Source organism: Salvelinus namaycush, chromosome 7 (assembly GCF_016432855.1).
Source record: "Salvelinus namaycush isolate Seneca chromosome 7, SaNama_1.0, whole genome shotgun sequence".
In the NCBI taxonomy this organism is placed as follows: Eukaryota; Metazoa; Chordata; class Actinopteri; order Salmoniformes; family Salmonidae; genus Salvelinus; species Salvelinus namaycush.
Window position 1 is genome coordinate 18,108,774 of NC_052313.1, and position 24,076 is coordinate 18,132,849.

The 24,076-nt window shown below is 44.8% G+C and overlaps 1 protein-coding gene across 1 annotated transcript; it reads left to right on the forward strand.

Moving 5' to 3' along the window:
• Positions 1-5,279: 5,279 nt before the first annotated feature.
• eef1e1 (eukaryotic translation elongation factor 1 epsilon 1) lies at positions 5,280-13,398 on the forward strand. Its single transcript, XM_038997650.1, has 4 exons — positions 5,280-5,385; positions 6,074-6,271; positions 10,804-10,899; positions 11,657-13,398. The coding sequence occupies exons 1-4, from the start codon at positions 5,302-5,304 to the stop codon at positions 11,798-11,800; spliced, it is 522 nt and encodes a 173-aa protein (XP_038853578.1). The 5' UTR covers positions 5,280-5,301; the 3' UTR covers positions 11,801-13,398.
• The last annotated feature ends 10,678 nt before the right edge of the window (positions 13,399-24,076 follow it).

Here is a 24,076-nt window from a genome sequence, read left to right on the forward strand (position 1 = left end):
TATCATGGCTGCAGCCCCATCTGTCCCTGGGCTGAAATTGCCAATAAAGATGGCCTCATATAGATCATGGTGGCTGGTGGGGGCTGGAGGCATGTCAGCCAGAGTCAGACCATCGCCTGAGAGTAGGGGACGGCCGAATAGGAATAACCCTGCTCTCTCTCTCTCTCACTCTCTCTCGCTCTCTTTCTCTCTCTCTCTCTCGCGGTGTGCTATAATGATCTCTCCTCAGTAGGGATATAGTGGACACAGCGATAGGAGAGACAGGCCATGTGTCTGTGCTTTCCCTTCTGACCTCCAGAGGTAGTGAATCAAAGTAATGGGCTAAAGACATAAAGATAGATGGAGATGATGGAGGGAGAAAGAAAGGCAGCATGCCTGGCTTCACCTCCAACACCTATGTAAGAGAGGGGGTCTGGACACTGACCGCAATAATATGTACAGTAATCTACTAAAACATAGTCATGTATAGAGTACTGTCAAGACAATGTGAATCCATTGCCAACATCAGGAAGAGAGTGATATTGAGATCAGTCACACTTGTAGAAGATCAGTACAACAATGTCTGTCCAGAAAAACACACTAACGTGAGACAAAGCTTTTCTGAACAATCCATATTTAGTCAATATAACTGAATACTAAATCAACCTATAAGAAGTTGAAATAGTGAAATATGACACTTAATGTCAAATAACCACTCATAGAATAGGAGTTGTATGGGAAAAAATAAATGATTTGCATTTACAATGATTGGTTTCTGTCAGATAACTGTGTCAGCCATATGATTAGAATGTTCCGGTGTGTTGATGCCCCATTAACAGTCACACAACAGCTTCTTCTTTGATCTGCTTGATAAAGTTTTGGCCTCTTAAAACGGCCATGTTCTGTGTTTAATCATAGAGGACCTCTCAGATGGAGATTTTTTTGAAAGAACCACAGTGCTCCCTGCTGGCTGAAAGAAACATTGCATACAACAGCAAGTGAGCCACGCCTAAGCTATACTCAACACAGGTCAGATGTGTGTGTGTGTGTGTGTGTGTGTGTGTGTGTGTGTGTGTGTGTGTGTGTGTGTGTGTGTGTGTGTGTGTGTGTGTGTGTGTGTGTGTGTGTGTGTGTGTGTGTGTGTGTGTGTGTGTGTGTGAATATGTGTGAATATGTGTGAATATGTGTGAATATGTGTGTCTTAGACGTGTAATAACCCAAGTCCATGTTGCTCACATGTCAGGTGTACACACATGTGCGTGTGTGCGTACATATGTGTCTGTATTTCAAACCCATGTTTATTGCGTGTACTTCACAACTCTACATGGGAGTCTCTATTACCATCCTCAGGGGCATAGTGAAAGCACAGCCACAATAGTTTTCACCAAGAATTTGTCTAAATCACGGAGGGAGAACCTGCATGGCCAATGGGCAACTTCAATAAAGGCAATCAGAAGCTATATGATCAAAATCCTCCACCAAGGTTAATTTTTCTGAGGGGAAATGGCTGAGGGTTAGGGAATTCAGAGCTTAATGAATAGTCTTAAGTGACTGTTGTTGGATGAGAGATGCACTCTGGAATGGTACTGTGAGCTGGTACTGTGTCCCCCAGCGCGTCCCACAGCGTCTGGCTGGCATGCAGCGAGGAAACGGAGAAACTGTATTACTGCTCTCTCCTTTCTCCAGGCTCACACTCCTCCCTGCATGTACCAATGCTAATCTCCTGTCACAAATGTTAAGGGAAAGACTTGAAATGCCACAAAAATGTCATCTTTCCACCATGTCGGCCTCTCATCTAGCCCCCCACCCCCAAACTCACATATGCAAATGTGTGTGTGTGTGTGTGTGTGTGTGTGTGTGTGTGTGTGTGTGTGTGTGTGTGTGTGTGTGTGTGTGTGTGTGTGTGTGTGTGTGTGTGTGTGTGTGTGTGTGTGTGTGTGTGTGTGTGACGAGAAGGGACCAGCTTCTTCTTGCCGTGGGTTGTTCTTGCTGCGCGAGGGAAGGTTGGTACGTCAGTCCCTTATTGGGACACCAAGGCAGGCCTGGAGCTCTGGGGTTGATACTCTCTTCAGTCCTTCCAGTGCTAGAGCCAGCAGGAGAAACAAGAAGACAGCAGTCAGCGCCGACTACCGACATTTGAACACTGAAAGAAATATTTTCTTAGAAGTTGTAAAAGGTGTTACATTTGTCACAGTCTAAGCTTATGGCCATTACGGAGGAATGAACCTACAAAGCCCAGGAAATAGAACCTCAAAATCTTTATGTTATATTACAACAAGCTTACACTGATACACAGAAAGGTTACATCCCAGGTTTGTTCATCCACAATCATTTGTGAAAGCTTGCCGTATTCTCTCTGGTGTTGGGGTAAATGTGAGACAGATAGGAAAAATAAAAACTGGATGCTGGGGTAGGATTTCAGTCTCTGTCTCTTTCCATCACAGCCTTTTCTCTAATTGTCACACAGCCGCCCTATGTCTGTGCCCATGTTCGTTCCAGCTTGGCAATCCAAGGTAGCACCAATACACAATTTCAACAATGCGTGCTGACAGTAAGCATGTCTCTTCTCACGACCGATCCTCCTCCATCTCGTGCAGCTCTAGATTTAAATATCCAGACGATAACCTTACAGGTTATGAATGGTAGCAGGGGAGACAGCTCTGCATAGGCCCTACATCCAAGCCAGACAAATCAGTGTAACGGGGGAAGAGATATCAAAATTGGGGTATGCGGATGCCCCTGGAAGCCCCACGGCAGTATGGGTGACCCCGCAATATATTCTCTTACTAATGTGACCCTGGATTATGTATCACAATCGGCATGAGAAATACTCCCATGGGCTGTAGATCGTCCTCCGCAACTGGAGATTGTTGTCCTCAGCACATCTGTGTACATACAGGATGTGGCAGCTCCAAGGCATTTGGTAGAGGAGGCATACTTTAACGCTGCAGGCATGCCTTTATGAAATCCCTACTAGGCTAAACGTGTATGACGTGCCGAAACACACAAACAAACACACAAAAAAAGGAAAAGGGGAAAAACAGTAATTATCCTTACCTTGTTCTGTGGCATCTAATCATTTGTGATAGTCTGTGTACTCATTCTTATAATTAATTTGCATTCTGGGACAGCTTTTTTCTCCAAATGAGTTCTAAAAATAACGTTTGCAATTGCAGATAAAGTGCACATGTAGTGATGAGGTCAGGATGTGTGCATGGATGTGTGTAAAGTAATAAACATCAACAAGAATGTTCCATCCAAGGCCCTATTCGTACTAGAATGATAAAGAGGTCTTATAATCATATTGCTACAACTTGGCTAGATGAGGTTTTAGGTTCAAGTCAAATAGGGGGTGCTGATATTTGTCCTGTTTCACTTGCGTACAACTGTATAACCTGTACAAGTGCGTGGCGTGGAAATTTGTTTTTAACATATCCCACTCCCCCTGAGACACTGGAGTCACAGCTATTATTGACAGCAACCATGGCGCAATGAGGGTTAAATGCCTTGCTTAAGAGCAGCGCAACATATTTTTCACCAAGTCGGCCCGGGGATTCAAACTAGCAACCTTTCAGTTACTGACCCAACGCTGTAACCGCTAGGCTACCTGCCTTCCATCTCATGTGCTCACTGCATATTGGGCTTTTGGAAAACTGTATTTATTCATTCCTTATTTTACTGTAACCTCATAAATTGACTGAGAACACATTCTAATTTACAGCAACAACCTGGCGAAGAGTTGCAGGGGTTCACCAGTGTAGGAAACTCTCGGATCAATTCTACTTCATGTTATGGTAATGCATGTAACGTGCCAAGCCGGACCATGGTAGAGTTTTTACCACAGGCAGTAGCTTTTTTTATCCTGTTTAGAGTAACTGCCCTCCACGTCACCTCAACCTGGATATTCAAATATATGTGACAACCAGGATGATGACTGACGGGAGGTAGTAGCACGCAACACCTCATCGCAGCAGTCACTTCCTATGATGTCATACACACACCTGGCCCTCATAGAGTTAATAAGCAGAGTTTGACTGACATCTGACATTTCATTATGGACGAGTCATAAGGAGACTGTACAAATCGAAACAGACATGACATACAACAGCAGAGCAAGGAGACACTGCGAGACAGACATACCAGGAGACACGGAGGCAAACTTGCTGCCGGACTTGGGGAAACTCTAGACCTTCACTGTCATTTTGATTTAAATTTCCACAAATCTCATACAACGCAGTGAGGAAACAAGCATGTTACTATGAATTGTAGGTCCCTGTATGCTTCCCATTGTTTGATAGATTGAGCTGTAGGAAGGGTTTGAATTACTGGAGTGTTCTACAGTGCCGAGCACTCCCATAAGAAATTAGGGCACCCCTATACTATTAACATGTGTATTCCCATAAGAATATTGATACATTGATTGTATTACATCACACATCTTCACCCGCTTATAAACTGGAGCTTATAAACTGGAGCCAAGCCAAAAATAACATATCTAAGCCAGTCTCCTTATGACTCGCCCATAATGAAATGTCAGATGTCAGTCAAACTCTACTTATTAACTCTATGAGGGCCAGGTGTGTGTATGACATCATAGGAAGTGACTCAGTTAGTAGAGCATGGCACTTGCAACGCCAGGGTTGTGGGTTCAATTCTCACGGGAGAAAAATGTATGCATTCACTACTGTAAGTCGCTCTGGATAAAAGCGTCTGCTAAATTACTAAAATGTACTGCTAGGGTTGGTGTGAAAAGGTTAATTGATCAGACTGAATTAAAATGAGACTAGTATTTTATGTAGGCGTACATTTACATACAAAACAAGAATTTAATTGATTAAAACCTCTCAGTTAACACTATGCCTTATATTAACCAAATACCAATATTTGTATACATGAGCTATTTATCCACCAATTGAAAACCTCTCTTTAATGTGCCTCAGTTGGTTTTTTGTGTGTGCAATTTTTACTCTGCTGAAATATTTTTGGATTAATCAAGAAAGATAGAATTTAAGATATATATGACAATGTTTAATTGTTTAATTTATACATATAAATTAAACAAATAAACATTCTTAATTTGATCATTCATGTGTAAGCACGTTTTAACTACATAATAAAAACATTATTCTGTAACGAAATATTCATGGAGATAGTATTCCTATACTATAAAGTACTTTGATCTGATGCAATGTAATGAAACGAAATAATAGCCACTTTTCATGTCACCATTGGCTGAATTTGTTGTCGATTTAAATCTAGTGGGCAGGAGTGAGTAATTTCGACCAGTCCTGTGCCATCCCCCTTGTCCCATCGTTCGCAAAGATGTCGTTGAAAGAGCTATCCTCGCTGGAAAAGGCTTTAGGATTGAAAAAGCCTAACAAATACAGTACTCAGGGCGATAGGAAGGTGAATTTGCCATCTAATGGTTTCGGTTACAGTTATCGATATGTACTAAATAAAATAGAGCTTACCACATGAACAGTAGGTTAAAAAGAGTCGTGAGCACATGCTAGCTACGAAGGTTGCTAATGTTAGCATGCCACTACTTTCCATAGAAAAGCAAGCTAACGTAACTAGTTAGCTAGCTAACAAGATAATGACAGTAGCATGTTAGCTAGCTAACAAGATAATGACAGTAGCATGTTAGCTAGCTAACAAGATAATGCCAGTAGCTTTAGCTAGTTCTATTTTAGCGAATGCAGGTCACTTAGGAACAACGAAGCTATAACTTTACCCCATATAAATTGTAGGGTAAATGTATAATCATGTTTGAGCTAAGCTGTGTTATTAGCCAGCTAGCTAAGCTAACATTGAATGAGTCTGCTGCCTGTTTATGCCATGTGATAGCAATCTTAGGTTGCCAACGATTTCTGGCTCTAACTCATTTCAGTGGAGTGCTATACTGACTCAACTGCCTTCATTACAATGTTAGAAACACATACAAGTCACAGGGTGTAGTCAACGTGACTGCATGTGTAAGCACTGAAATACTGTGTCTTGTTGACAAGTCACTACAATACAGACACTGGCATTGTGTCCATAATTCATATCAGGCTAATACTAAATGTACACATTGACATTCTCTCCCATCCAGGTCCCTGTCCTCCAGAGTATTAATGGACCAGCTCTGGTCGGCTTGGTGACCATCGCCACTCACCTGGTCCTGGAGGCCAAGCGGCCCGAGTTGCTGGGTGGGTCAGCAGAACACAAGGCTGTAGTGCAGCAGTGGCTGGAGTACAGAGTCACCAAAGTGGACGGATGCCACAAAGAAGATATCAAGACCATACTAAAGGTAGAGACCCAGAAACAATAGTAAAGATTATTCTCCAATGTTTTAGAAATTCAAATCATCCAAAATTAGAAAATCAATTTAAAATTTTAAAATACAGTACCAGTCAAACGTTTGGACACACCTACTCATTCAAGGGTTTTTGTTTATTTTTTACAATTTTCTACATTGTAGAATAATTGTGAAGACATCAAAACTATGAAATAACACATGGAATCACGTAGTAACCAAATAAGGGTTAAACAAATCAGAATATATTTTATATTTTAGATTCTGCAAAGTAGCCACACTTTGCCTTGATGACACCTTTGCACACTCTTGGAATTCTCTCAATCAGCTTCACCTGGAATGCTTTTTCAACAGTCTTGAAGGAGTTCCCACATATGCTGAGCACTTGCTGGCTGTTTTTCCTTCATTTTGCGGTCTAACTCATCCCAAACCATCTTAATTGGGTTGAGGTCAGGTGATTGTGGAGGCCAAGTAATCTGATGCAAAACTCCATCACTCTCCTTCTTGGTCAAATAGCCCTTACACAGCCTGGAGGTGTGTTGGGTCATTTTCCAAATGATCCAACAATGATAAATGATAGTCCTACTAAGCGCAAACCACATGGGATGGCGTATCGCTGCAGAATGCTGTGGAAGCCATGCTGGTAAAAGTGTGTCTTGGATTCTAAATAAATCACAAAGGCTATTTGACCAAGATGGAGAGTGATGGAGTGCTGCATCAGATGACCTGGCCTCCACAATCACCTGACCTCAACCCAACTAAGATGGTTTGAGATGAGTTGGACCGCAGAGTTAAGGAAAAGCAGCCAACAAGTGCTCAGCATATGTGGGAACTCCTTCAAGACTGTTGGAAAAGCATTCCAGGCGAAGCTGTTTGAGTGAATTCCAAGAGTGTGCAAAGCTGTCATCAAAGCAAGGGGTGGCTACTTTGAATAATCTAAAATATATTTTTATTTGTTAACAATTTTTGGGGGGTTACTACATGATTCCATATGTGTTATTTCAAAGTTTTGATGACTTCACTATTATTCTACAATGTAGAAAATAGTACAAATAAAGAAAAACCCTTGAATGAGTTGGTGTGTCCAAACTTTTCACTGGTACTGTTTATCTTAGTCAGTTTTATTGTCCAATGTAAATGTGGACCCACTGTTTTTCTACCATTGCTGTCATATGGGATAGACAGGCTTGGCGAGCTGTGTACGGAGAGGGTCTAGAATAGCAGGGCCTGGGAGAAGCCCCTGAGCCAAACTCGCCAACCCATGCTCCACCAGCCGTGGCCAGACAGTGTGTGTGACTCATTAAGGCGCGGGGACATGAATCTAGTCTGATATATGGCCCTTCAGTGACATGGCCGAGATGGACAAAGCAGTAGACGAGAGCCCAGGATGGGCACACACTTTACAGTGTAAGTCTTTAATGGGGGGGCCGCTGTGGCTGTCGACAGCGTGAAAGTGATATGAAGCCACTGGTTGGCTGGACAGGTGCCTCTCGGCACTGACTGTCAGGGTGACATGCCGCCATGATATTACTGAAAAGTTCTACTGATCCAGGATGTGAATGTGGACAGGCCTTTTAATAAATGTAATGGTGCCACTTAGAGAAGTTAGCCCTGAGCCCGGCTCTGTGCCCCCACTGGCTGCTACAGCTGTCCTGCTGATTCACCAGAACTCTAACAGCATACCAATAATCCCAGAAATGAAAGGGGTCAATGTGGGCCACAATAGTGTCCGTTTTTTTGCACTTGTAAATTCTACCATGTGAACAGTTTTCGTTGATTATGCAGAAAAACAGCCAAAATGTTCGATTTGATTTTAGTAGTTACACTTTGGAATCAATTTCATGGGCTGGCCTGAGTCATACCGTTGATATAGAAAACCTCACGCCTTGGAAAATAACAACTTTTTCCTCGGGGGCTAATGTTCTACCTTGTGCAATAACTTATTCTTCACTTGGACCAGAAAGTGCCCTTCCTTCACTATGGTAGAATTGTCATGGTGCTATAACTCACAACCTTGGTGTTCTAGTGAGGTCTAGTAGCCCCAGTGAGTGCAGGGTCCAAGAAGGCTTGGACAGACTGGTTGTGGGGGGTGGAGGCGCAGAACCCAGGTTCTGAACTCCATGTGGGGGTGGAGGGGGAGCCGTCTCCTGTCCGGCTGGGCTTCCATAGCTGTAGGGAAGGTAGGGATCTGATTGTGGCGGAGGAGTCTGCTGCCTTCATGCCTTGCTTGGCAGCACACTCCGGCTGCACAATAACTCCATTAGCCCTCAAGACGCTGTATGTGCAGTACAAGTGCTAAAGATGGTTCCGTCCCTTGGGACCTGCACAACCACGCGCGCCCCCCCGCACACACACACACACACACACAGCCCCCGTGTGCTTAGTCCATCCAGTTTGTGGAAGGTTCATTAGATTTGCAGGCGCCCAAGTCAGTCGGGAGAGGAGTGGGCCACTTGTAAGGCATCTGCACTAGCCGGAGTGGCCAGAGTTGTGGGGATGCCATGCCACGACAGGTAAAGACATATTCCCCCTCAGGTCGTGCATTATTCACTTACAGATACAGTGCTCTCCACTCATACTGCGCATCACGCACTCCCAGATAAATAGGTTAAATCGATTTCAGGCCTGTGTTGGCTCAACCAGCCACCATCTTGTTTTTCAACTCTTTTGACTGTTAAAGACTTTATTTGGATATTTGGTCTCTTTAACTGTGGATATGTCATTATCACCCCATCACTGAACGTTTGGTTATTAAAGGGATTTCAGGAAAATGTCCCGCATCTTTTTTCTCTAATAATAAATCTTCTATAGTTGATGAACTTCCTTGGTCAACTTTTATGAGACATTTCTCTGATTCAAATGTCTAATCTGGTTGTTATGATATAAACAAAAAATGCTTAGATAAAGTCAAGAATCACATTGGCGTGATTCTGTGACCCTCAAGACAATTGTTTGTGGCGTATGTCTCCACAGTGCCTCCGGAAAGTATTCAGACCCCTTGACTTTCTCCACGTTTTGTTACGTTACAGCCTTATTCTAACATTAAATCGTTTTTTCCCCTCATCCATCTACACACATACACAATGATGACAAAGCAACAACTGTTTTTTAGAGATTTTTGTACATTTATAAAAAATAAAATAAAAAGTGAAATCATAAGTATTCAGACCCTTTACTCAGTACTTTGTTGAAGCACCTTACAGCCTCGAGTCTTCTAGGGTATGACACTAGAAGCTTGGCACACCTATATTTGGGGAGTTTCACCCATTCTTCGCTGCAGATCCTCTCAAGCTCTGCCAGGTTGGATGGGGAGAGTTCGATCGGGTTCAAGTCCGGACACTGGCTGGGCCACTCAAGGACATTCAAAGACTTATCCTGAAGCCACTCCTGCGTTGTCTTGGCTGTGTGCTTAGGGTTATTGTCCTGTTGGAAGGTGAACATTCACCCCAGTCTGAGGTCATGAGCTCTCTGGAGCAGGTTTTCATCAAGGATCTCTCTGTACTTTGCTCTGTTCATCTTTCCCTCGATCCTGACTAGTCTCCCAGTCCCTGCCGCTGAAAAACATCCCCACAGCATGACGCTTCACTGTAGGGATGTTGCCAGGTTTCCTCCAGATGTGACGCCTGGCATTCAGGCCAAAGAGTTCAATCTTGTTTTCATCAGATCAGAGAATCTTGTTTCTCATGGTCTGAGAGTCCTTCAGGTGCGTTTTGGCAAACTCCAAGCAGGCTTTCATGTGCCTTTTACTGAGGAGTGGCTTCAGTCAGACCACTCTACCATAAAGGCCTGATTAGTGGAGTGCTGCGGAGATGGTTGTCCTTCTGGAAGGTTCTCCCATCTCCACAGAGGAACTCTGGAGCTCTGTCAGAGTGACCATCAGGCTCTTGGTCACCTCCCTGACCAAGGCCCATCTCCCCTGATTGCTCAGTTTGGCCGGGCAGCCAGCTCTAAGAAGAGTCTTGGTGTTTCAAAACTGCTTGTATATTAAGAATGATGGAGGCCACTGTGTTCTTGGGGACCTTCAATGCTGCAGAAATGTTTTTGTACCCTTCCCCAGATCTGTGCCTCGACACAATCCTGTCTCGGAGCTCTACGGACAATTCCTTCGACTTCATGGCTTGGTTTTTGCTCTGACATGCACTGTCAACTGTGGGACCTTATATAGACAGGTGTGTGCCTTTCCAAATCATGTCCAATCAATTGAATTTACCACAGGTGGACTCCAATCAAGTTGTAGAAACATCTCAAGGATGATCAATGGAAACAGGATGCACCTGAGGTCAATTTCAAATAGTTTTATGAATAAGGTATTTGTTTTTTAAATATTTTATACATTTGCAAAAATGTCTAAAAACCTGTTTTCACTTTGTCATTGTGTGTAGATTGATGAGGGAAAAAATTTGGAAAGAGGGAAGGGGTCTAAATATTTTCCAAATGACCTGTGAAAATCTGTAAAATATCATGCAATTCTAATTAACTTAATGATCCACCAAAAGTAATTTACTTCAATTCTTTCCCTCATGCAGGACCTCAACAGTTATCTAGAAGACAAGGTTTACCTGGCAGGAAATCAGTTCACCCTCGCCGACACACTCATGTACTACGGAATTCATCACGTCATCGTAAGTCTAGCGTCCAATAACCAAACAGAGCCGACTTCAATCAGAGATGAATTTAAAAGGCGGTTTCTCAAACGGAGCTCACAATTAAAAGAGTCATATGGTTAAAGGGCATGAGAGAGGAAACTTGTCACAAGCAGAAAAGATGAGGCGCAAATTGATGTCTTTAGCCCAGGCCAAGGAAGAAGTTTGTTGGCCCCTGGAGGCTGACAGAGAGAAACAGGGGATCATATGTTGAGAAATGTCAGCGGTTGTGGCGGAGATGGATCGTTGCCACCAGCCACAAGGGAGTCAGTTTAGTTTTTTATCACAGCGGTTAGCCTCTGTCCTGAGGTCAGTCAGCAGCCCAGTTCAGGGGGAGGACTATCATAGCTACCAAACACAACTGGTATGATTTTAGACTCTGTTTCAGGTGCAGTATAGCTATCTTAGACCAGGCTTTGGCAGCCTCACAAAGAACCTAAAACAGGATTGTCTAATATGTTCACATTATTTTGGTGTTATTCTCTTCATCTAGCAATTACACTTGTTTTGTGGGGAAAGAAATGTGAATTAAGTTACAAGCAGAGTTGCTTCATTAGTTTGGGTACTAGCTAATTATAGCCAGAAAGATGCATTTGCTAAATATAAATGGAGATTCATAACATTGCTAGACATTTCTAATGTGACGGTAGTGTCATTCTCAACTTTTAAACAATGTCAGATTTGTAACGTATGGATCATCAGTGGTAAAAATGAATGTCCCACCTCTCTGTCCCAGGTGGACCTGGCCGTCCAGGAGAAGGAGAAGTACATGAACATGACGAGGTGGTTCGATCACGTCCAGCACTACCCCGGCGTCCGGCACCACCTGCCCCCCGTGGTGGTCCTGAGGAACAGAGTCTACACCAGCGGCCACCACTGAGGTTTCCTGTCCCGTCAGGGTGCACTGCTGGCTGCCAGGATGGCCCAGGGCGGACTTGAGGGCTAAACAGGGGGGTGCTGACATCTCATCCTCCCCACCTACCCAACAGTACGGCCCCTCCCTAGCCTTCGAGACGTTCTGTGTCTTTTTATTGTTGTTGTTGTTGGGAGTCTGTCTGTTTTTTTTATGACTGCAGATGCTGTCAGTGTCAAGGTGTAGGGATATTCTAGTGATGCTATCTGAAACTGGCTCCCTGAAAGCATTCTGACTGGTGAATGGCAGTAGGGTTTGCTGATACCTGTCAGCAATTCTTGTCTTTTCACTTAAAGGGATAGTTCACCCAAATGACAAAATTACATTGGTTTCCTTACCCTGTAAGCAGTGTATGGACAAGGTATTACAGCAATCAATAGTTTAGTTTCCCATGCACTGTTAACACGTGCTAATGTTTTAGCGTTTGTGGCACAAATCCCATTCAAGTCATGGGACCGATATTAGCATTTGTTGTTCAAATCATCTATGATTTTGTTGAGCTGCACAAACAATTTGAGATACTTTGGATGATTTGGACATGATGCGCTAAATAGGCTAATATCAGTCCCTTGACTTGATTGAGATTTGTGCCCAAATGCTGAAATGTTAGCCTGTGGAAACAGTGCCAGGGAAACTAAAACAAAGCATGGATTGCTGTAATACCTTGTCCATAGTCTGCTTACAGGTTAAGGAAACCAATGTAATTTTGGTGAACTATCCCTTTAACCTAAGCCTTGATTGTGAAAAATTATTATTAAAAAGTACAAGTGAGTTAATAGTTTGCAATGTCGCTTTAAAGAAGTCCCTCTTTTGCAATTTCAATGTCTCAACATGTTACTTAAACAAAATAGTTCCAGTCTGCCCAACTGTGTTCAACTATGTAATCATCATCCACCACAGATCCCAGGTCCATTATCAACTTTCCGTCCTCATGAATTTATTCTTCAGTCTTAGTTTCTCAATCTGCTGTTCCACCAGCAGCGTGGGCAGCAGCCTCTAGTTCAGATCAGAGTCACTCGAATCAATCTGTGTGTTGATGCTGAAGGGCAGAGGGCAGACTACCAGCTGCCATAGAGGCCACAGCGTGCCTCTGTCCAATGCCAGAGCCCTGGGTGACAGCCGCGCATTGTGTGTCATTTCACCCTCTTACCCGTGGGGAGAGGGGCCCAGGGGGTGGGAAATCATTTTACGAAAACATCCGAGCGATAATACACTCGCACCACTCACACAGCAGACTGGATTTAGCCATTAGCTCTGTCAGTGGTAGGAATCACAGCTAATATATATATATTGAAATCGCTGTGTTTGCACAACAAAATAGTTGGGTAATCTTTGTCTTAATTGTGAAAACTTTATCCGGTGTGTCAAACTGTTAACTGGTTTACATTGTTACACTTTCATCCAGCCTGTGTTTTGTCAGATAAACCCTTCTTGGCCCTCCTAGTTTTTTGGGATGTTCTTCCTTATGACGGCTGCTGCTTTAATGCTATGTTTTTGTGTTATTTAAGTCTACAGAAGGTTGTCCTGTGCCAATAAAAATCAAAGGGAAACAAAGATAATCTTCATCTCATGAGTCTCATCTTGTTTAGTTTTTTATCAATCGCTTATGTAGAATTCAAGGAATTTGTTTTTAAAATTTGGTGGGTCCATCGATTAAACAACAGCAAACAAAGTGCTGTGTGTTCCAGAAAGTGTAAACTTCTGAAAGCAAACATCCTGCAGTCATTTGAGCAGGCCTTGTGACTAGATAAGAAAGAACATTGCACTACTGGACCATAATAGAACCACTGTCCTGTTGTTTATTTCAGTTCCATTTAGATATCATTGCTGCTGCTGCTGCTGAAGAGAAGCTTAACACAGCATGTCACGCTTTATCTTTGAGGTGTCCGCTAGATTGAGACTGAACTTAAGAGAGCTTTTGTTTTATGCATCTATACTGCGTAGACAAACTTGGAAGTTATACAAAGCTTTCTGAAGACGCAACTTAACTCGATGTGTATCAACGAACTTGAAACTAGTTTTTCAGATGTTTTGTGTGCTGCCGTGACTATTGCCGTAATGTCAAAATGGCAGTGTCATTAGGTCTTCCAGCTTTGCAGCTGATGATCAAACCAAAGCCAAGACAAACCCATAGATGAAGCCACAGCGGGTAACTCAAGACAGCCCAATTAGTATCAACCTCTCCCTGGTCATCTGAAGACAGAGGTTGCCTCCTCTACAGGGGTGGACTGCCACAATGAGCTCACATTGAGATCTTCCCCCACATGGCAGACGAGGCAGCCTTTATTTCCCCCACCCCCTGGTCAGCGATAGTTCAGAGGTCAATTGGCTCGGTGGATCAGCAGGGTTCACTGATGACTTCAACTCTCACCAGGAGTCATCTCTAAGTGTGTGGACCTGACCAGACGCCACCTATTGCTCACTCCTCTTCATGGCCACAAGGGGTTTCACTGTGGGAAGGGCATGGGGGCAGAGTCCAGGGCCAGGTGAGGTGAAGTCGCCCTACGGACAACTATCTGATGATTGACTGCTCTACAGGGTCTTACTGTTTAAAATGCAGTGAGGAGAGCCACAGGTTCCACAAGCAAGATCATGTGGCATGAAAGCAGTTTTGTTAATAAGTCCTGTCATGAAGTAAATGGTGCCAATCTGAACTTGTAAAAAAGGAAGTGTGTTCCCACAGATTCAGGCAGTTTCAATAACTGGTGCCTTAGTACCATCTTCATAATGAGAGGAAAATGTTGTTGGGTATTCCCGTCACGTAACACCCCACGGTGTTAGTCCGAGTCTGCAATGTCGGCAACAAAAAATAGTTTGTTATGTCTTGTTAATGAGATCGAGAGAGCGGCGCATCTGACGGGACGTTTGCCCCTGATTGATTAAATGAAACAATCAACACTGCGTGGGGGCGTGTTAACGTGTCGTAAGCGCTTGTGACAGGCATTGCCTTATCCTCCCCTTACAGATAGTGACAGTTCTACCATGTGCCCATAAAGATGGCATCTGATTGTCAATTGCAATTACGCAAGTGCAGTGGCAATGATCAGGCAGGTGGGGGTAGTTTTCTTTGCACACTTTTAAGTTCAGTCATTGGTTCAGACTTTCAGGGCTTGAGGGCAAGTTGGGAAAGTTATTTTGCTGCAGTTTCCTCTCCTCTCTAAAGGTGCAGAGGATCGTGTGAGACTGAGGTGAGCAGGGGATACATTCCAAGGTTGGGTGTATTTCTCTCTTTGTCTGTAGTGTTTCTGTTGAGTTTCTATATTAGAAGCGTGGAGTCTTAATGCAGCTTCAGTATTATAAGCAAGCTTCAGGGAGGTAAACACTGAATGGGGGGGCAAACACTAATCTTGTCACAAGTTATATATATATTTTTTGTCTTTCTTTTCTCTGGGGTGCAAGTACAGCCATGCCGTGGAGCGCAGAAGGAGCCCAGGTGTGTGGCGAGGAGTTTACGAGACGCACTCACTCACTTCATCAGTCAGAGAGGGGCGGCTGATTCAGCCTAGGTGCTGAAGTACATGTGTGCATCCCGGGGCAATGGGATCACACCTAAACTCAGGCACGGATGGCAGACTGCTCTAGAATTAGCCTGCCTCGCTCGCCCTCTCTCTCCCCCAACCTGCCTCAGCTGCACACACACTTCCTGGCTGCCGCATTCTGATTTCCTGGGTGTGTGTGTGTGTTTTCATGCGCTCGTTCAGGGGGTTGTGGATTTGGCTTGGGGGCAAGGGGTGAGAGGGACGTGGTGAGTTCGAGGGGGATGGGAGGAGTGCATACCATGCAAGAAGCAAGGAAGACAGCAAACTTCCCTGTCTGGATAAGTTCAAATAATGGGCCTCTCAGTTCTCTAGTGTGGATTTGTCCTGCGCTATGTTCTAAAGCTGCGAAAGTCTTGATCTTTTTTATATAGACCCCTGCTTTAAGGAGTCACTGGGGTAGAGGTGCAATAACATACACATTATTAGAGATTTCTTGTTTATATATTACCAATATGGAAGTGGTTCTCCATACATTTTGTCGGGGAATTGTCTCCTCCAGGACATTTTATCGGCTGCACTCTGGCCTTGTGGCATAGTCACTGGTGACAGAGAGGCCATTCTGTGCCCTCATATTCTATTCTGAAGAATGTGTCGCAAATTAGGTATACATTTTCTCTCCTACTCAATACACCCTTGCCTCTCTACCCCACAGGTCTATGCCACTTAACTTTAGAATGCCCTCCTGCCTTAATGGTTTTTGATAGGATGTCTTCGGGGGGGGAGGGGGCTCACTTCTCTGCGAGAAGTGATACCAAAAGTAATTGCGTCTGAAGCCCCCTTGACAAGGGCTGTACTTTTGAAATGGCACTGCCCAGGGAAGCGAGGGAAATAAGCGGAGAGAATGGCGATGGTAGTGAGCCTCAGATGCATTCCTGGGTGGAGAGAGGGCATGAGGGGGTCAATGCCATCAGCAATACCCTATAATGACCACCCTTGGAACAAAAACAACACCTTCATTACCATTTCTCCTCGGCTCATCTGCATATGCATCAACTGGCTGTGCATTTATAATTTCCGCCTTATTACAATGCAGGTTTTAATTCGGGGTGACTAATTTATTTAAACCTGGAGTGAAATTATCCCCCTCTTCCAGCACTGTTTCCCTCCTTATCTTGTCACATTTCCCTAATGCAAAAAAACACTCCTGATTCATATTTAGAAGAACAACTCAAGCAAGGTTTGATATGATTAACTGTAATTATGTGTTACCTAACTGACCTGCTTACCTTTGGTGCAGTAGTATAAATACATATGAATGAAGGAGGGGTTTACAGGAATAGTATGTGTTTATCTTCCATTTTATATCAAAGTTTTTATTTCCACTTTTTCCCGAAAGACACATGATACAATGACAGTACTTTGGCATATTTTAACTCTGGGTTGACTGTATCATTTAAGCCAAACCAATAGACAGTTCCCAATGTCCACCTCACTGAGCATGGCGATAATGCATAGCCTGGGCACAAAGGGAGCCAGCCGTAATGGCGCTAATGGATTAACCTTGACAGGACATGATTATGAACCAGAAGTGCACCTTTTACTCATGCCTGGTTGTTTCCCGTGTCTGTGTATATGTATGAGAGAGTGTGTGTGTGTGTGTGTGTGTGTGTGTGTGTGTATATGAGAGAGTGTGTGTGGGCTTCACCGCTCACTGGTTTGATTCTGTACTGGGGGCATGAAGCTGCAGTCTGGCATAGGGTACGCCCGCTCGCTCACCCGACCGCTCCACTCACTGCTCACTTCTCTCTCTCTCTCTCTCTCTTTCTCTCTCTCTCTCTCCTCCCCCTTCTCACACCACATGACCTTCCACAGCAGGACTGGGGGGGTGGGGGTGGGGGGGGGGGGGGGTGATGATGGGGGGGGGGTCATGGAGAGAGTGGCAGCTGGGGTCTCAGTCTTACTCCTCAGTGAGCCTGCTCTGAGTATTAGTTAAAGTACAGCTATGCAAGTCACTGATATGAAGGGTTAGTTAAAGTACAGCGATTCAAGTCACTAATATGAAAGGTTAGACCACATTTTGGGCATCCTCTCTTATAAAAATGTGTCAATGTGATATTTTGTGGATTATTGGAAAACGGTGATGTTTTGTTGGTCCAGTAAAATACTGTAGTTCCTGGGTGTACTAGTTAGTGTTAGTGGTTAGTGTGAGGGGCCGTTACATTGCATGGATATATTCTGCTGAACATGCTTAGACCATGTGGTCCCGTGTGGCTCAGTTGGTAGAGCATGGCGCTTGCAACGCCAGGGTTGTGGGTTCATTCCCCACGGGGGGACCAGGATGAATATGTATGAACTTTCCAATTTGTAAGTTGCTCTGGATAAGAGCGTCTGCTAAATGACTTAAATGTAAATGTAAATAAACAAGCATAATCTGGGTCCATACAGCCGCCCCTCAGTGTGTTAGCTAGCGTGTAGTCAACATGCAAAATGTTCTGTGTGTCAAACAGCCATGGATAAAGGAAAGACAAATGATTGCTCAAAGGTTGCAACTGACAAATTTGCCAAATTACACAGAGTGAGTCTATTTAAGTGAGCATGTGCTGTGAAATTGATTATGCTCCTCTGTGGAATAGCCTCCAGTATGGTGCATTCCTCACTTAGGACTGTCTTGAACTCTTAGCATGGAAGGGTACTGTCCCTGAGTCTCAATCATGGATTAGTTCATGTTGTCACCCCCGGCAACAACCCCAGGGGACATACAGAACAGGACCGGGGGACACCAAGAGGTACGATGTCCTGCAGATGTGTCTGTCTTGGAAAAATGACAGGACATGTTACAGCCATCCACCATCCTGGCTCAAATGGCCTGCAGTCAACCACTCATTGCCCAGCTCAGACACTGCTGAAGGAGTCACTGCTAGGGATGTTGGGGGGTAGGTTGCTGAGAAAGCTATATTTAACTGCACATGACACACAGCTGATCGCTGGCTCCTTTGAAAAACATACATGGTCGAGGCCTGCGTGAAATTGACATTTGCAACCCGGGGACGGCGCGCATGAGACAGGACAAAGCCAGAGTTTTGTTCCTCGTCCGAGGAGGGGGGGGGGGGGGGGGGGTCGAGCGTCAACAAAGCCCACGTCTTATCTCGTGTTTCCCCCACACTTACGTTAATGCTCGTTACACGCTGGCTTTTCACCACACCGACTCGTCGACACTAACCGCCCGCTTTGAACTGGGCGCCAGAGGCCCCAGAAGCCCAAAGGGCAGCAGCAGACTGGTGCGCTATCAAAGATGCTGTTGATGGGCTGAATGCATGATGGCGTTATAGGTTATACAGGCGTACAACGCTATGGAAATGATAGTATCATAATGGGCCCAATGTGCTCCTCCAGCCCCCCCCATCCACTGCCGCTCACCACCCTCCCCAGTCGTCCCTGCAGGCACGAAGACTTTGCCTTCCTTACGGCCCTTGCGGACTTCCCTTGTGACTTTCACAGCTGTCATGCTGTGCTCTGCGACTATTCATTCAAGCTTAAGATCCGTGGTGGGTGCTTTTTCTGTGAGCATGTGATGGCCCGGCTATGCACACACAAGTGAATGATTCCTGTGCCTCCCGTGTTAATGGGGTGTGTTATTTGCCATAATGTCATTTCACAGGGGGTTACGGCAGTGCAAAGGCAATTATATGGATCTTTAGCAAGGCAGGTGTACTAGGCGCCTAGTCTTGAATGGATTTGGTATCATGTGGAGAAGACTATAGACGGGTTGGTTGTTTTGCACAGAGGTATTCAACCAGGGCTCTGCAGCCCTATACTGCAGGGGGTCCGCAAAAATATATGAAAAAAAAAATGAAAAAAAGATTTTCTTTTAAATATCGCTAGCCTCGATAGAATAAACAGATGTTGGATTACATAACCTACAGTAGAAAAGAGAATAATATATTATTTCTAATGATGTCAACTTTATTTCACAACTCTTAATATTGAGCAAATTACACTCACTGGAGTGTCTGGCATAGGCTTTGAAAAAGCAACAGCGGATAGGCTATCAGTACGGCAAATGCTAATGGCTGATGGTAAGTTTTCTTGGCTTGGCCAACACATGGCTAACCAGTTAAACAACTGCACTTAGCGAAAATGTGTTTGGAATTACCTTTCTAGCTAATAGGCTATGTTAGAGTTTACACTTCCTCTTCCAATTATAATGTGGGCATGTCAAAATAATGAAAAAACGATCTACCAAATCTATTCGTTTTAAAATGTTGATTACTTCTCATTGCCATTATCATTCACCTGATTTTTTGCTAATGCATGATGGGGGTCCCTGAGTCACCGGTTTGCCTGGGTGGGGGGGCCCTGGGCAAGAAAAAGTTGAACACCCTTGGTTTTTGAACAAAACAGAAACGTGCGCAACTATGCAGCAAAACAGACAGGGTTTGCTTAGATTGTTGACAACATGTAAAACCTATTTTGTCTCAATTAGCACTTGTTGTCTCTCAAATACATTGTTTAAGTTGTAGCTAGCAATTTTTTTGCCGTATTAGCATTGACATAAATTCAGTCAAAACACCTCAAAACAAGACATGGTATCAAAAACAAGATAAAACTAGCTGAAACGAGCCACCTAGGATTCCCCACATGGCAGTTTCTTGTCATTGTTGCTAGCTATCTGACCGCTCAGAATCATTGGGCTTCCGGCCCCATCGATGCGCATGCATAATTTTCGTGATGTTGTCAGAAAAGCCACCATCAATTTCATGGTGCACAGTTGTTGCTATATACTATGTATTGTTATACTTGACAGTATAGTTAATGTGGATAATTCCAAAGCCTCATGCCGAGTGACTCATAAAAACACCCTGGGACTATGTGGGAACCCAAATGCATTCTTCCCAGTTGAAAAGTGTGGATTTGCCATCAGTTTGTTGTTGTACTTTTTTTGGTGACACAGTGTGATAGGCCCTCGAACCCTCCGTAACCCTAGTAATATCTCCCTTTCACTCCCTTCAATAAAAATTGTCAGCTGAGGATGGCTGAAGTTTAGTCAAAGACAGTTGGAGATCACCTCCAGGGACACACAGAGAGGGATGAGGGAGAGATGTTAGCGAAGCGCCTCGTGGCTCGTAGCCCCCCGATCTGCTCAGTGACACCTCTCCCCCAGCCAGCAGGATGAATGACTGGAGCTGCTACTCCCATGCCTCCCTCGGGAGAAACCTGGCCTGCGTCCATCCTCACACACATACACACCCGCATTCAAATTGATATCCACACACACATTTGTTTGCACCACATGCATAAGGATACACTCCCACCGGGGCACAAACACAAACACATACACATACATACACAAACACACACGCGTCAAAGGAGGCCTGAGCGCTATCACTGCTCTTTGTCTCCCACTGTCATTGCTGAAGGGCTACTACATGTAAGCTACAAGACAACATGTTGTAGCAGCGTAGAACTGGACAACCACAGAGCTTCTCCTGACCTGAGGGCTCCCGTCCTTCCTTCCTACCACACAGACCTCCGAATCTGAGGGAGAGAGAGGGAAGAGGGCAGGCAAGAAAGTGAAAGAGAGCAACAACTCTCGGAGATGTGGGACGCACGGACGACAGCCTTTCCCTCAAGGAGGCCGCCGTCATCTGCCTTGGCGGACACCAGCGCTAAACTCCTGTCAGGTCCCATCTTACGTCCCCCTGTCCCCCGTCTCTCTCTCTGGCAGGACGCGCCTCTCCGAAGGGGGTCACATCACACACAGGGACGGCAGTCACTTGTCCCCCTCTCAGGGGTGTACTGTACTGCCCTGTCCAAAGACGACCCGCTGCGGCCATTAGGGTGGCAATGTGCCCGCTAGGATTTGGACACAGTAGTGGAGAGCTCGCTTTCAAGCGCTGAAACTTCCATTAATAGATTTAGAGCTGGTAGAGACATTTTGCTGCCAGGTTTTGTCTTGTGCCTCCATCTATTTAAATTTTGGGTAATGTGTACCACACATTATTTATGGTCTTCTTTATTTAATGTAAAGTACATGAGTACTGTAATTTAACATTACCATTATTGTAATATTTTTTCTCATACAGTTGAAATCTGAAATGTTTCATGAAATATTCTGTACTTTAACTTGTAATTTGTTTGCTTCTGTAAAACTATCATCTCACTTCTGTTGTTAATCGAATGTAACTCATTTCAAGATGTACATTTGATTCAAATAAAATATCAAATGATCAATCCTTTGTCAAAACAAAAAATATTTTTAGATGTAAAAAATTATAAAAAAATAAACATTTTGATGAGATCTTTTTAAATGTCTGTTTTTCTGCCACTCTCTTAGAACGAGGACATGGGGGAAAAGCTTGTTGGAAATGTATTTTTCCACAAACACAGTGCATCTCTCCCAGGTGACTGCTTAACACATGCAGTAATTGTAAACTTGCCCCTGGCACTGTATATGTGAGTCTGTGTGTTTATGTGCGTGTGAATGATCGCCCTGCGCGTGAGGGTGTGTGCGCGCGCACAGTTGCATGCATATGTACTGTATGTGCGTGTGTTTTGGCATGTACGTCTGCTTGTGTTTTTGTGTGTGTGTATATGTGTGTGTGTGTTATGTGTCTATGCATGCATTGGGATTACGGTATGTTCCTCCACAGGTCCACACAGAAGGAGGCCTGACTTCTGTTTTTCCCTACACACTTCTGTTTTTTTGTTGTTTTTTTCTGTCTTCTCAGGACAGGAAGCAAAAATGAATTAATAACATTTTATAGGGGCCAAATCTTTTCAGCATTTCCAGTCCTGTGAGCTAATTTGACAGCTCATGGGGTGATGCAGATTCCACTTCAGAGAGACAGGTACCCTAGGGCTAGCCAGCTGGATTGTGGATGCTTACAGATTTGGCTCTCGCTTCCTGCTGGGTGTCATCTGTCTCCTTGGTCTCGCGGTGGATAATTTTTTGTCCTCCTGACATCATGTGCCTGAGCAGTTTGTGCCTGGCAGGGCTTGTCTGTCCAGGTTGGCCATCAAACCCAGCCAGCATGCATCTAATCTGACGAGGCACCACTCCAAACACAGCCGCCCCCGAGCGCCCCCTCTGTCCCACGTCGAAAATCACGGCCCCACAAAAAACTTCTCAACCGTCAAGACCGGCCCCCGCTCCTCCGCCAACATGGTAAAGGGATAGAAGGAGAAGTGTTTGGGGGGGTGGGGTATTCCGCCAGGGGACTTATTTCGCTCACGCAAAGAAAATGTCCCTACTTTCTCTCCTGTGGCTGTCACTTTGATTGCCGTCGTGGTGTGGGAGGGTCTGCCTCAACAGGTTTAGGCCTCTCCCTGCCTGTTGCCGGCAGTTGACTTGGACACCGCGGCACTCGGATGAGGCAATCCTTTGGTTGGATTATAGTTGCGGTGGGCGGCCCCGTGGGAGAAGTAACAGCGCAGCGGCCCGCTAATCCTGGGGACAACCCCAAACCGGGGCCCGCTGAGAACACTAATCGTAAACGACACAATCGTTCCACTCCAAGGAGGGGCAGTTTACAAATCGCAAGACGCGGCTGACAAGGTTGTTTGGCGGAAAAATAAGAATTTCCCAAAAAGCACATGATGACTACATATGTTGATTTTCAGGCTGTGAGCTACGTGGCTGCCGCTGCTTCATGTTGCTTGTTGCTGCCTTCCTCCGCTCGGCCCCTTGCTTTCTTGGCCCCGGAGAACATGACAGCAGGGCAGCGTCACGCTCCGCCATGCCTCCTGAGGTGCCACTATTACCGGGGCTCCAGTTATTTCCCGGGGCCTCTCTCGTTCTCTGACATGGTGGAGGTGGGCAGCTCAGGAGTAGCCTCCAGGATGCAGCGAGTGGCACCAGGACCACTGACCTGAGCAGTGTGAGCTGGCTGACTGGCTGAGAGAGAGAGGGGAAGAGGGGGGCAGGTGGGTGTGTGGCAGGAGGGGCCCCCGCCCAGGGGCCCAGGCAGTGAGTAATCCCACCCATCCGACCCCCTCCACCGGCACCTGTTCAGAGCCACAGTCACTGGCACTCAGCGTGCTGTGAACGCCAAGCACCATGGTCCCTCTGGCCTTCTCCAAGGGCCCAGAGATCATGACCAGAGCCAGAGAGAGGAGGAGGAGAGAGAGTGAGGGACAGAGAGCAATGTAATGCAAAATAATTATACCCATTGGGTAATGTGAGCAGCACCGTCGTTAGGGGCTGTGTGGAGAAGAAGAAAAAAAGGAGCCGTGTTTTCTAAGCCGTCACCACGCTAACAGGCCTGATGGGTATGTTTTGTAAACCACTCATCCAGACCTCCCACAGAACACTCACCGTTTGTCTAAGGACTCAATGCTCCAGGACCTCAGCCACGTTACTGCAGTCTGAGCAAGGGAAGAGCACGGCTGTGGTTTATGAGAACAAAATTATGGGCGACAAATCAACATTCTATGGAGGGAAATTACAAGCTGTAGCTAATTGAATAAATTGCACATTACAAAATGTATTGCTAAATATTTATCCACATTTAAAATGGTAGGATTGTCTCATTAAACCTGTTTCACATTGTGAAAATATTTAGCATTTTTCACAACTTATTAATGAAGATTTAACATTTTATTTATTTTAGAAATATTGCAGGAAACATTGTGTTACAACATTTTTATTTTACTATCTTTATTATTTTACTGTCTCTAACAACTATTTGAATGCACCCCACTTTGTGGTATTTACCCTTGAAAAGCCTTGCTATTTCAGAACAGAAGTGTGCAGCGAAGAGACCAC

What these genes read in the sequence shown, in the direction of transcription:
- eef1e1 (XM_038997650.1), top strand. Translation starts at nt 5,302, where the DNA reads ATGTCGTTGAAAGAGCTATCCTCGCTGGAAAAGGCTTTAGGATTGAAA. An exon ending in ATATCAAGACCATACTAAAG is followed by an intron (nt 6,272 to 10,803) that starts GTAGAGACCCAG and finishes TCCCTCATGCAG; the next exon opens with GACCTCAACAGTTATCTAGA. An exon ending in ACGGAATTCATCACGTCATC is followed by an intron (nt 10,900 to 11,656) that starts GTAAGTCTAGCG and finishes TCTCTGTCCCAG; the next exon opens with GTGGACCTGGCCGTCCAGGA.